This window comes from Nannobrachium achirus (assembly GCF_963921795.1).
Source record: "Nannobrachium achirus genome assembly, chromosome: 23".
NCBI lineage: Eukaryota > Metazoa > Chordata > Actinopteri > Myctophiformes > Myctophidae > Nannobrachium > Nannobrachium achirus.
Genome location: NC_137830.1, coordinates 46,584,544 through 46,599,432, shown reverse-complemented (window position 1 = coordinate 46,599,432; position 14,889 = coordinate 46,584,544). Strand labels below are relative to the sequence as shown.

General features: G+C 43.2%; 1 protein-coding gene across 1 annotated transcript; it reads left to right on the top strand.

The window, feature by feature from the left end:
• Positions 1-4,147: 4,147 nt before the first annotated feature.
• On the top strand, positions 4,148-13,579 carry LOC308308556 (mitogen-activated protein kinase 12-like; the record flags this gene model as incomplete). The annotated part of the gene is made up of 12 exons (XM_080753975.1): positions 4,148-4,269; positions 5,775-5,904; positions 6,038-6,096; positions 6,198-6,309; positions 8,850-8,879; positions 9,317-9,364; positions 9,467-9,581; positions 9,809-9,880; positions 10,991-11,070; positions 11,952-12,030; positions 12,417-12,590; positions 13,515-13,579. 12 exons carry the CDS (start codon positions 4,148-4,150, stop codon positions 13,577-13,579), a joined length of 1,086 nt encoding a protein of 361 aa, XP_080610101.1.
• Between the last annotated feature and the right edge of the window lie 1,310 nt (positions 13,580-14,889).

Genomic DNA, 14,889 nt, shown 5'->3' with positions numbered 1-14,889 from the left:
TGTCCGTCCGTCCGTGCGTGGGTGCGTGCGTGCGTCCGTCCGTCCGTGTGTCCTCGCAGTTTGTGTGCACCTAATCTCAATCGCCTGACTGTCGAGATACTGCCTACCGATTTGTAGGATTTTTGGACAGGCATCCAGGGAATGTGTGTGCTCAATTTGGCAGCGACCGGGCCAACGGCGACTGAGATTAGGTGCACACAAACTGCGAGGACACACGGACGGACGGACGGACGCACGCACGGACGGACGGACGGACACACACACGGACGGACGGACGAAGGGGAAAACATACTCTCCCCCATGCCTTCGGCTGGTGGAGACAATTATCATGAAATCGCGCACACACGTTCCCATTAGGTCGAGGAAAAAATGCCACTTACATTTTTTGAAATCAGCCTCATGATGGCGCTATAACAGGCCGATTTGTGTTTTTACCTATAACTCCACCGATCAGTTTCAAACTTTGTAAGCGCACTCCCTAGAGGCCAAGGAAAGACCCTTTCCCTGCATTTTTCACATCAGCCTTTTATAGCGCCACCAGGAGGCCGACTTATGTAAAACACAATTTTTCCTATTATTCCTTGAGATTTTATCCAAAAATCATGCAAATCGGTACACAGTATCTCTATAGTTATGTGATCAGGTCCGATCCGTCTGATATTTCATATTCCATCCTAATTGGCTTCCAAAGTTTGCAGGATTGCTCAGTTTTTTGAACAAAATGCTTCAAATCATCAACGCAGCTTGCGATTACTGTGAAATTTGCCACACATGTTCCCACTATGTCAAGGAACAAATGCTACCCTTTCACGTTGGCCTGTTATAGCGCCACCAGCAGGTAGACTTTAGCAAAACACATTTTTGGAACACAATGCCTCAAATCATGCATGCAGTGTCCGATTGCCATGAAAGGTCTAAGGTGAAGAACATATGCCAATATGCCAGCCTTTTTACATTGGCCTTTTATACAGTAGCACCACCAGGACGCCTGGCCTGGTGGACTGGAGACCTGTGCTCGGAAGAGCACTGCTTCTAGTTGTCTCCACCAGCCGAAGGCTGAGGGAGAGTATGTTTTCCCCTCCGTCCGTCCGTCCGTCCGTCCGTGCGTCCGTCCGTGCGTGCGTGCGTCCGTGCGTCCTCGCAGTTTGTGAGCAGCTAATCTCAGTCACCGTTGGCCCGATCGCTGCCAAACTGAGCACACACACTCCCTGGATGCCAATCTAGAACCTCTGCCCCACATTTTTCAAATCAGCCTCATGGTGGCGCTATAACAGGCCGATTTGTGTGGCCTGGTTGTTACCAGCTAATCTCCGGCGCCGTTGGCCCGATCGCTGCCAAACTGAGCACACACACTCCCTGGATGCTAATTCAGAACCTCTGCCCCACATTTTTTAAATCAGCCTCATGGTGGCGCTATAACAGGCCGATTTGTGTGGCCTGGTGGAGACCTGTGCTCGGAAGAGCACTGCTTCTAGTTTATTCTGTATCCTGTATACATTTTCTCTACTGATTGGATCCAATTAGTATCCCAACCTGATAATGTTATCTCTGTTTACTAAACAGCTGGAGAGACTCCTGTTAATGAACAAACACTATAGGAATGGTTACTATTGGCATACAGTTATTTAACACCCCATTTAATGGTACATGTTGCCTCCCCAAAAAGCCCCAAAAGTCTGTCAGTTGAGGTACGTTGGGAGTGATTTTTGAATGTTGGTGTGTTATATGCAAATGGTCTTGTTGTAAATGTGATGGATTTAGAAACTGCCAAGCGAATGTATACAATTATGTATGTAAAAAGTGAGACGTGTCTTTTGATTACAGGGTGGCATGTATTTCAGCCGTATGCCATGGATGTCAAAACACTTAAGTGAATGTTAACACTTTGGGTTTGAAATGCTTATTCATGTATGGCTGCACAAAATAAACATATTGTTTGTCAGTAAAGGAAAACTCTTGCACGTGTACTCTGTCGGGGTCTGTTTACAGTTCCAAATTGTAAAAACTGAGCTAAATATGAATTCAAAAGTGAGTGTGTTATTTTACTATCTTTGTGGTGACCAAACATTGACCTTGCTCTGGTCACCATGAGAAAAAGGCTTCAGAAGACATTACAACTATAATGAAAAGATTCAGGCTGGGATTAAGGTTAGGTATTTAGGGGTCACAGTGATAGCCTGGCATGGCCAGACTAATCACTAGCTATAATGACATCGCTTAGGTCAGGGACGTGCTGGCCATTGGGAAAAGCGGGACAACTCCCGAACAGCCGGTCCTGGCCCGCCATTAGGAAAATAAAATGGGGGCCTTCATTCCATTTTGGGGGCTGGGTGGCCAACAAAGTAAATCGTCACTGTCGGGCAGAAACCTTGTAGGCTACCTCCAAGTTTCGAATTTGTAATTTTTTTTCGCAAAGCAAAGCCCTGCTTTATCATACAAGGCTGTCGCACAAAAGTAGTGAAAACAGCCGATCTACAAGCACACAACGGGTGTTGTGTGCTTGCAGATCGTCTGTTTTCACTAGTTTAAATCATTTTTAAAATGATAAATGCAAAACAAACGGTTTTGGACAAGGTTTCCACACGACAACGACGAAATATAACTCATGTAATTGGCCCACTGGCTTGTCACTTTGTCATGATCTGAAATGGCAAATCTTTGAGTAGCAGCAGCGCTATAGAGAGAGATCTCTCTCAATAGACGGGTTTCTTGTTTAGAAACATTGAGACTAAATGCACAGGTGACTGTATCATGTAATCAATTCCGTCCAATCCCCAAACTTGTTGTTTTGGGGAGTGCTGGTTTCATTCTATACTCTATGGTTTCATTGGCTAATTTTGGTACCGACCCTCAGTGTGACGTGGACCAGAAACCCGTCTATAGCGCGCAATGAGGGCCTCTACAACTCTTTTTCCCGGGCTGAATCAGGGGCCCAGCACGTCCCTGGCTTAGGTAGATTCGTCTGGTTTCCAGTCTATTACGGTGGTGAGGGATTGGGCCAGCAAGTCAAGTGAAAATGCCATCTCTATTGAAGATGGTTTGCTGACCCCATAAAGATACTAATACAAAGCTGTGTGTGTGTGTGTGTGTGTGTGTGTGTGTGTGTGTGTGTGTGTGTGTGTGTGTGTGTGTGTGTGTGTGTGTGTGTGTGTGTGTGACTGTGTGTGTGTGTGTGTGTTCGCGCGAAGACACCAATGTCAACAGGATTCCTGAACATTATGCATACAGCATCATTAACACTGACCTCGACCCCCACTGCCCCCAGGGGTCCTTGGGGGTTAAGGGGTACCCAAAACTAATGATAATTAGGAACCAAATACTCTATGGGTCCCCCTGAGAGTAAATGGAACTAAATAGTCCTGTAAATGGGTCAATTTCGTTCCATTCACATTCTCAGAGTTAGATTAACACAGGAATTTAAAACAAAGATCGGGGAACTTTCTGTTTAAAAATAAATAAATGGTATCAAATAAGTCCCTGACCGAAGGCATACACACACACACACACACACACACACACACACACACACACACACACACACACACACACACACACACACACACACACACACACACACACACACACACACATCTATACCGGTATATATAATGATTTTAACAACACACATCTTGTATGGGGTCTCTCTCCCTGGCACAACATATTTTCCTCGGCCAAACAGACCTACATTTGGGGGTCCTTGACATGAAAAAGTTTGAGAAATAGATAGTACATGCCAAAGTGTGGGTCCTAATCCTAGCCTAGGTCCTTGAAGTTAAAAAGGTCTCGACTGACGACACACCCATAGAGCTAACGACACACCCATCAACAATGCCCTAGGGCGTCGGTCCCAGAGCCCCTACCCACCCAGCTCTGTCTGAGTTGGGACGGGGGGGGGGTATGCATGTATGTAGGCTATATGGGCTGTCCTGACTGCTCCGGGAAAAAAGTGTCCTGCTGGTTATCTCTCCTGGGTGTCCCGGGACGCACTGCGCATTTTAGCATTTTAATGAACTCCTCTGTGACGAGTGACGACCCTAATTTCTTCACATGAAAGGACACAGTCGTTTTGGACCTCGGAGCGAACGGACAATATCCTCCTGACCCAGCAGCAGCATCTATCGATCAATCGATAGTATATCGATCGGCCATGTCTACCAATAAGTCGCGGACGGGATTCTACCGGCAGGAGGTGAACAGGACTGTCTGGGAGGTTCCGGAGAGGTACCGCGATCTGAAGCAGATTGGAACGGGAGCCTATGGGACAGTATGGTGAGTTCATGGAAAACTTAGCCTAACCTACTAGCTCTGGTTGCCGTTTTAGAAGGAGTTCTCTTGAGACCTTGCGCTCACAGCCGCGGTAACCAAGCCTCTCGTCTGTAGTGAAAATAAAAAATACACTTTCGCCACTCACCAAAACAAAGACGGTTCGACAATGTTGAAAGCCTACTTTCCTTAGTGGGAACACTCGGAGCCCCTCACCTCAGTCCTAAAATACACTTTTTTAGCCAGAAAAGAAAAATATTTCACTGGAGGTTTTAGCAACCCCACAGCGCCCTCTACAGATCTTGTCAATAGAGAATTCCATTGACCAGATTTTGCCTTTCAGTGAAATATCTTCTTTCCTGGCAAAAAAAAAAGTGTATTTTAGACGTGATATGGGGGGCTCAGAGTGTTCCCACTAAGGAAAGTGGGCTTTCAACTCCCCAAAGTAGTCTTTGTTTTGGTGAGCAGTGAAACTGTATTTTGAAATGTTCTACAGACGAGAGGGTGCGCCTAACAAGGCGCAAGGGCTCATCGGTGACATAGCGTTAAGGAGAACTCATTCTAACGCTATGGACCAGAGCTAAACCTAACCTTGAGCGCAACACGACAGTGCGTTGATTGTATGATTAAAAATAAAAAAAATAATAAAAAAAAAAGACAGAAGATCCCACTATGACTGTCGCCTGTGTAGCCTGTCTGTATGCATAGATATAGACTATATAAAGACAACATTACCAGGCGGTGTTTTCATCTATAGTATTTACGTGTGCTTGTTTATTTATGCCGGAAAAATAGTCTCATCATTCAGAAAAATAGTTTTTTTAGATATCAGATTATAGTTTCGTCACCATTCCAAAACGACAGACCTTGGTTGGCATTGTGGTGTGTGGGAAGGGTAAACAAAGAACCCCCAGGTCTTCATTGTTGGGATTGTTTGGGAGCAGTCAAAAGACCCGGAGTTAAGTACACGGATCGGTTTTCTTTCACACATAGGCCGGCGGCCGGGTGGCTTTTCCATACACTGGTCCCAAACACCATGTCCGTGGACCATGTCAGAAATGTTTTAACAAAATAAATAAATTAAATACAAATAATATTATCTGCTATTATTTCCATATAGGCCTTCAGTAGCTTGTAAAAAAAATGCCATAGCAGCAGGGGTACTGGGGTAGCCTACTATAGCCTACTGGAATAAAGTAGTCTAGACTGCTTTTTGTCAAAAGTGATCTGAGGGATGCAGTTGATTTACTTGACTGTAGGTATTTTTGGAAGCACTCAGAGTCTGATGATCACCTGCTGTACTCCTGCTCCAATACGGCTCCAATACTCCAATACTGCTCCAATACTGCAGCTGTTTGTTGCCAAACTTGACAAGACATAATATTTTTGCATGTTAATAATATTGTGTTTTTTACCAAATGGATTCCCACTTTTCCAGTTTGGTTAAACTGTGATGCAAACCTTGATAGAACTTTGTCTACAAAATTATCCTTTCTCATTGTTGGTTGCAGTTCAGCCCTGGACCGTCGGACGGGGATGCAGGTGGCCATCAAGAAGCTACACCGGCCGTTCCAATCCAAACTGTTTGCCAAAAGGGCCTACAGAGAGCTACGTCTCCTCAAACACATGAAACATGAAAACGTGAGAAGCTTTTGCATGTGTTGCCAGTGAAAAATGTTGCTTTTGGAGAATTCATTTGGGTTCAAAGGCTGACGTGATGAGAGTTGTTTGCATTTTTCATTGGATCACTTGTGTCTCCTGTGCCACTGAACAGGTGATTGGTCTACTCGACGTATTCACCTCTGAGATATCGTTGGACCGATTTCATAACTTGTAAGTTTACTTTCCTATTCCCACACACATAATAATGCACAGTGAGTCACACACGTGTCGTGGGCGATGTATTTTCTACTCTTCTCTCCTCTGCTCCTCAGTTACCTGGCCATGCCATATATGGGTACAGACCTGGGAAAACTGATGAAGATGGAGAGATTATCAGAGGACAGGGTGCAGTTCCTTGTCTACCAGATGCTGAAAGGACTCAAGGTACAATTGATTGATTGATTGAAGACTTTATTAGAAGTTTGCATAGGAAAAGGTACAGTTTCATGACGGTACAGTTCACTGGTACAAGGTCTACTAAAAGGAGATCCATGAAAAGACTAAGCTTATTTCCACTGGAAACCATTGAAGTATCTCATATAACATTGAATGACAGACAAATAGAACACAGTACTATGCAGTAGATATGTAAATAAAAACACACAAAAAAAAGACAGTAAGTCTAAAACAAACAGTATATACAAAGAAGGGGCAGGGGAGGGTAGGGTTGGGCTAGGTTCATTTTTTACCAGTCAATCAGTGTTGCCAACTCTCGTGAGAGAAATAAGTCTTACCTCGGAAAAACAAGACAAAACAAATAGCTCTATATATCATTATAATTACTATGTAGGTCAATAATAATGTATGTTTTGGTTATTTATTATAACATTATTACACACATACTTTAGCCAGGGCTTAATAAGTAGAGAGTCCAGACCTATTCTATGATTCACAGTCCTCCCCAAACCTAGGAGGAATTATAGCATATACATCAAAGAAATGTTGGCTTGTTACTTGTTAGATTTGCCAAAGAAGCCAACGCGTTTTTAACTGCTGGCAACCCACAATTCTGGAAAAAAAGACAAGCCCAAAGTTGCCGTAAATAAGCAGACTTGGCAATAGTCATAGCACAGCAGTGCCCCCTCTCACATCCACAGGTATGCGTAGCAGACTCCGGTCACTGACACTCCTTTGTAATGTAAGTGTAGGTGGATGTCATTTCTTCTTGCCTAACAAGTGGCCAACTGTCCTGTATACAAATGCAAATCATCTTTGCTGGAGTTCTCCCAGCTATCGGTTTCATTTTCAAACACTCAAAGTTTAATCCAGGACCCTTACCTCCCAAGTAGATCTACAAGCTCACTATGTGTCACATTATGATGCATAGATTGGCTATTTTGCCACTTCCGAATTTTTTTTTTTTTTTTGTTGTTGCATGGTGTTGACTGGGAGACTATTATTTTAGTGCACACTTAAGCCGGTTTTCCATACCAGTTTTTAGCCCGACACTACACGGCACCGCACCGCACCACACCGCATTTTCATATGTAGGTTTTCCTCTACAGTACAGTACCCCCCACTACCCTCCTCTCCTCCGCTCCCGAAATAAATCGACGCCCCTTTCTTCAACATATGGATAGGATCTTTCTCTGTAAACAATGGAGGCGCAAACTAATTATTTTTAGAGATGTAGTGGACAATAATTTAGATGCCACACACTCACACAGGTCTTCATTGAGTCTTTGCAACTATAGCGACGATTAACGTCGGGGTGAACATGGTCAAATAATAACTTTACTGGCCAAACTACACAAGGAAGCAAGCTAGAATGTGGAGGCTAGCTGAGATAGCATGAACTGTAGCTGTCCTGTTACGGAGCAAAAACGCAACAAAGACGCTAAACCTGAGTCCACAAAATAGACAAAAATAATCGCTGAAAACTTACAACAACTTACAACACTCTGTAGCCTATATCAGTATACTGCCAGAATCAAACACAAACGCAACAAAGATTCTTTTCCCCACTCTAGAGTGGATACTTTTTAGTACCCCGTTTTGTACCACTTTCACACCACTATACCCAGTTCCTTGTAGTGGAAAACCCAACACAAGTGTGTGGTGGAGTGGAGGGTGATGCATATGGAAAACCGGCTATAGTGACAGCAATTTGCACACAGCACAGATCTTAATCGTTCAAAACAAGTAGCTGGCCTAGTGGTTCGGGCACTTAGGCTCCAGTGTTGCCTGACAGCGCATCGCAGGTCCGAGTCCCTTTCCCAACGATCTTTGCTGCATGTCTCTCCCCATTTGTCTCTGCCTGTTTCCTGTCCATCTCCACTATACACTATGAATAAGGGAAGAAAAGCTTTGTAGTGAATGTTGAAAATTGGGACATTTTATAGTTTTGGAGAGTTTTATTGGGGCCCAGGAACCCCAGCTTGAATGGGTGTGTAGCGTTGTTCCGAGTTCGGACGTCCCATTAGTCCGACGATAGCCTACCTCAGTGTTTCTCAACCACTGTGCCTAGGGACCTTTGGTGTGCCCCTGAGAAGGGTCAAGTGTGCCCCTTGAAACTGCTTGAAAGCCAGTATTGTATTTATCATTTTAAAAATTAAACTAAACTAGTGAAAACAGCCGATCTACAAGCACACAACGCCTTTTTGCCCATGGATTCTTGGGACATGAAAAGTGTGCCCATGCAGAAAAAAGGTTGAGAAACACTGGCCTACCTAATATTAACCCTAACCTCATTAAAACTATGCCTAAACCTAACCTTAACTCAAACCCTAAGCTCAGTAAAACTATGCCTAAACCTGACCCTAATAACCCTAAATCGGACTAATGGGACGTCGGACGGTTGAGATTTTCCCAGTTTGAATCACGGCCAAACTGGGACGTCTAGTCACTGTAGAATAAATGCTATCGTTGATGTGTTTTCAGTACGTTTTTTTTTAAAGTCTAACCATCCCTGCATCTCCTTTCAGTATATCCATTCGGCTGGGATCATCCACAGGGTAAGTGAACTTTGATCTTTGAGGCTATGAGCATTGGGGGTAGGGCGCTTGCTCTTTTTCACGCCCACTCCCATTCATCCTGTCTCCCACACCAGAAACTACTTCATGTCTGTGATTGTGTGTGTGTGTGTGTGTGTGTGTGTGTGTGTGTGTGTGTGTGTGTGTGTGTGTGTGTGTGTGTGTGTGTGTGTGTGTGTGTGTGCATTGCATGCAGCTGATGTCTGTTTTACCCTGATTTTGTCTGTCTGTTTTGTGTCCCTATTTTGGTCATGAACAGTTTCCAAACCTTTCTAAATGTTTTACATTTCAGAAACTAGCCGATCTACAAGCTCACTCACAACACTATTTTCAAAAAGCAGAAGTATAAAACAGGGTATAAGTGGTTAATTACCTGGCATCATGTTTTTCATACATCTCTCTTCTCTACACTTTAACAGGATCTCAAACCTGGGAATTTGGCCGTGAACCCAGACTGCGAGTTGAAGGTATTCCGCTGCTGCACAGCACCCCCTACAGGCAGACTTTTGACTTCTCCTCCAATTGTTATGGTACAGGAGTGACTACTATGTCTCTGTGTCTTGTTTCAGATCCTTGACTTTGGCCTGGCGCGGCAGGCGGACACAGAGATGACGGGATATGTGGTGACTCGCTGGTACAGAGCTCCTGAGGTTATCCTCAACTGGATGCACTACACACAGACAGGTCAGTGAGCCAACTCAAAAAATGCAAAACATTTAGAAAATAGCAGATCTACATTCTCACAACATGTAACATTGTGACGTTGAACATCCGCAATTTTCCGGTGTTAAGTGGTTGGTTAACATTGAGAGTGTACAAATTGACCAAAATGGACCAGAGTTAAATAAACAGTGAGGATGTACTGTGTATTGTTCAGTATTCTAACAGATCATGTTTCTGCTGTCTTGCAGTGGATATCTGGTCTGTGGGCTGCATCATGGCTGAAATGCTGCTGGGAAAACCATTGTTCAAAGGAAATGATCGTATCCTTAAACATTCTTTCCACTTGTGCTAAAGCATTTATTATGTTATGTTTATTACATTGGGACACTGCACAATAATGCATCATACATATTGTCGTTGTCGGGTGGAAACCTTGTATGTACAAAACTGTTTGTTTTGTATTTATCATTTTACAAATTATTTAAACAAGTGAAAACAGCCGTTCTATAAGCACACAACGCCTCACACCGCAAGGCGTTGTGTGCTTAGATCTGCTGTTTTCACTAGTTTTGTGCCACAGTCTTGTATGATGAAGCAGGGCTTTGCTTCGCGATTTTTTTTTTTACAAATTTGAAACTTGGAGATACGAGGTTTCTGCCCGACAGTGACGATATAGGTAGCTACATCTGTAGTCCTGTTACGTCTTTAACAATATAGGACATGTTTTGCAAGAATAAGGACACATAAATGTTATTTAGCTTCCTCTCTTACTCTATTTCAAACATCAATACATACAGAACTCCACCAGACAACAGGGTACAGGGTTCCCACGGTAATGAAATTCCTGGAAATATTTTGAAATTAGAAAAATATTTTTCCAGTACTGGGAAAGTTTTGGAATTGATCAAGAGTCCTGGAAGGTCCTGGAAAAAATAGCTATGCATTGTCTTTGGTTATTGATTTTGTTAATAACTCTGAAATGACAAATTTAACATTGGCCAAATTGTCAAATATTAGAGGCAGAAATTGTGAAAATAGCAGATCTACATGCTCACAACGCCTCGCAACGCGAGGCGTTGTGAGCATGTAGATCGGCTATTTTCACAATAGAACCGTGTTATACAAAATTCCTCAACTCGTAGTGCTCGTCAGCGTCCCCAGTTCAAATATGATTATTTCGGGGGTCACGGCCTGAAAAGGTTGAGAACCACTGGCATACACTACCTGTCTTTGGAGTAAGCGACTCGTTAATGAGCTGAATTATTGTTATATAGTCCTGGAAATTGGGTTAAACGTTCTGGAAAAGTTTTGGAAAAGTTTTGGAAATGAATTGGTAAAAATGTGTGGGAACCCTGAGGGTAGTATGGAAGTGATTATTACACATCTATATACAGAGCCAGGTATGACCCTTGACCCTTAGCTGATGCCAGATCTAGACCAACTGAAAGAGATCATGAAGATTACTGGAACCCCAGCAGCCGACTTTGTCATGAAGCTACACAGCCAAGACGTAAGTTACTACAGCGTTATGAATACATCTACATCATACATGGGCAACTGGCGGCCCCCACCTTCACTTAATGCGGCCCGCAGGTTAATACCGGAATACTGAATATATTACTGATTTCAGCTGTTATAATTCCAAACATGACCTGCTTTAATTCCGTCAGTCAATATTAGTAGCTTAATGACTAGTATAGTAGTATTAAAATGTATTCTTTTGAGTATATAACTAAATGCGTTTGAAATTAAATAAAAATGTTACATTTCAGGATTCCAATTAAGAAATAACAACAAATACTTCAGGATTCCAATTCAAAAGAAGCAAAAATAGCCGATCTACAAGCTCAAAACGCATCGCCGCGCGATGCGTTTTGAGCTTGTAGATCTGCTATTTTTGCTTCTTTTGAATGAGATACGTCTAGAATGACAAAGTAGGACGTAGCAATATGCAATGTGGCCCTCTGGAGTGAAGGTGGAAATATAGTGGCCCTCTCCATCATCAAAGTTGCCCATCCCTGATCTACATCCATATATCTGCAACTCATGTCATGTTTCACTGACGAGTTATTATGTATCCCACATCAGTTCTAGGCAAACCCCCCTGTGATTGGCCAGAAGTCGCTGTGATTGACAGATCTCGTTTTTGCAACTATGCCTAAACCTAACCTTAACCCTCTCCTAACCTCAGTAAAACTATGCCTAAACCTAACCTTAACCCTCTCCTAACCTCAGTAAAACTATGCCTAAACCTAACCCTAACCCTTCCTCAGTAAAACTATGCCTGCCAGGGAGGCAGGCAAGACAGGTGAGGCGGGTCTATCCTATTACTTTGGCGGGATCCATAATCACGCTTCACTGACTTCCATTGCCACCTTTGTTTTCCGACAGGCCAAACACTACATCAGAAGTCTACCCAAAGTGCCAAAAAAGGATCTGCACACCATTTTCACCAAAGCAAGCTCGAATGGTACGCTGAGATGCATACCACAAACCAGCCATTCCCAACCTGTGGGCTTGGGCCCCCAAATAATTGGCAAAACATTAAGATTTTAATAATGTAACATTAATATCATAGTGACAAAATATTGTGTGGTATTTTTTCTTTCAAACTTTTCATTGATATAGGAACATGTTAGTTCCATTGATCCGAGCTAGAACTCAATTGATTCATTGATCATTAAAATAAACATGCTCTGCCCCAACCATTTGACCACCTAACTGGTCAGATGGGTGGGCGGATTTTCAAGTGGGCCCTGATCAAGAAAAGGTTGGGAACCGCTATCGTGTACTACTCCTGCTTTGTTCGAACCGATCATCTTTTTGCTGTGCTGAACGTGTTGCTGTGCGTTACAGCGGTGAGCGTGCTGGAACACATGCTGCTCCTGGACCCTGAGCAGCGGGTGAGCGCGTCCGACGCCCTGACCATGCCGTTTTTCGGCGAGTTCAGAGAGCCGGAGGAAGAGACCGAGGCCCAGCCGTACGACCACTCCATGGACAACACAGACCTGCCCCTGGACCAGTGGAAACGTAAGAGACGGCGAGGGAGGAGGGAGGGAGGGGAGAAGAAGAATGTGTGAAGAAGGAAGACGTTTAGGGAGGATATAGTCTCGCGTAGCCAGACAACTATTCCACAATCTCCGAATGCTATATAGAGTCTGAAACGGCAGCTCCCGAACGTCGAGTATCAGAAGTAGCCAGTGCTGCACTGAACTGTAGTCCCATTGGAAACATAACAGAAACACAATAGCTCAGACAAAGTTATTCGAGCGGCCTATTCTTGTTATGAGTGTATAGTTTAAGAAAACGTTTTAAAACATCATGGAGGAAACACCAATAACACAAGAGAAAGACGAAATAACGCCCCCAGAAATATTGAAAGGAGACATAACGCTTCCAGTAGGACATGTTATTGCTACTGCACCAAGGGAGCGGTTGCGTCACATCCGCTTTATCTCGCACTCATCGTTTCTATTTCTGTTTGCCAGACTATGCCGGGAGCATTTGCCCAAATCGCGGAGGCAACAGTCTGGCCTCGCGAGACTAGGGAGGATAGGATGTGGAAACAGGAAGGAGACGAGGTTTATGTGAAAATAGAGGAATAAAGGGTACAGCATGTTGATAGATGAAACAAAATAGAATATACTGTTAATATACTGTAATTCAGAGAGTGTAAAAATGGACCCAAGGCCTGGACAGGCACCTAGGCTCCAAAGTAGCCTGACAGCACGTTGCGGGTTCGAGTCCCGATTTTTCTGCATGTCACTCCCCATTTCCTGTCAAACTACTATCCTATCATTAAAGGCATAACAGCCTCAAACTAAATCTTCCGTTTTTATAGAGCTAAATTGACATGCTGTGTACATTGTTGTGTATGAGTTGAAAACAGACAAAATAAGTAGGACTACAATGATGATGGATAATTAATTACAGTATGTGTTTGTGTTCCGGCAGGTCACACTTTCACAGAGATTCTGACCTTCAGGCCTTCCAGGGATTCCAAAGAGACACCACTTTAACGGCGCGCACACGCACAGACACACACACACGCACGCGCACGCGCACACACACACACACACACACACACACACACACACACACACACACACACACACACACACACACACACACAGCATATACACACACACACACAGCATATACATCTGCACAGAGACATGCCTATACCAAAATGCCGATACTGTATCCCCCTCCTTCCCTTAGTTTGTACAATTTCCTTCTCAATAAATGTAAAGTAATTGTTCAATTGTCATGAGGCTCAGCTGTTATTATTTGTCATGGTATATGTATTTTGTACATATGTCTCTGTCTGTGTGCAGTAGTTGGATTTAAGTGGTAGCAAATGGTCAACATGTTTGGGAAATTATTCAAAGTAATAAAAGAGTGTCAACTTTAATACATAGACCGCCACAAACTATATTATATAATGCAAACAACATTAAATGCCGGTAATGTCCCCTCCTGATATGTGTGGGAGCAGTACCACTTCTGTTTGACTTTCAGTAATTAATTCTGATACGATTCTACTTCCTATAAAGGGTGTGGTAAATACAGTATTACACAGCACAGAGGTGAATAGAAGTAGGTTGGACATGGAAACAGGGCAGATACATACAGTATGTATCATATTATTAAGCCAGTGGTCAAATTGTAGTCTTTATTTGAGCCTTTAAGTAGTGGTTTGACAGACTAAAACCACAACATATTAACAGTCACTAAGAACACTGTCTTCAATAGAATGCATGTGAGGGTATTAATGTATTGTGTCCTGTTCCCTTTGATAAGAGCTGTTTGCCCGTGTATGTTGACTGAATAGCATACTGATCCACCTTGCTCTCCATTTCCTTGTGCCCGTGCACACCTCATGCGATCCCTGTACGCAACAATGGACGATACATGTACCTCAAACGACAGCGGAGGATATTCACGCCTCAAGTGGCTTCTATTGCTTGTGTACCTGACAGGTAATACAAACCAAACAAACATAAAAGAAAAGTAATATGCTGTTTATTTTTTTGGGGAAAAAAAGGAAAAATGTGGACAGTTTTTGAGCAGGAAAACAGACCCTGAACATGGTGTATTTGAGAACTCATTGTGTTGACTTTTAATGGTCGCTGAGTGTTCCGTATAGTTTTATATTATCACAAATATAATAGGAAGCATTTAAGTTAGGAAACACCCTGGCATCAGTCAGGCTGAGCTGGGTTAGTTATCTACTATATCTACTTTTAATACTTTACTATTCTCAATCTCAACCTTAAGAGGTGGCTTAAAGCAAGTCAAACTTAGAATCATGGGTAACACACTGCTC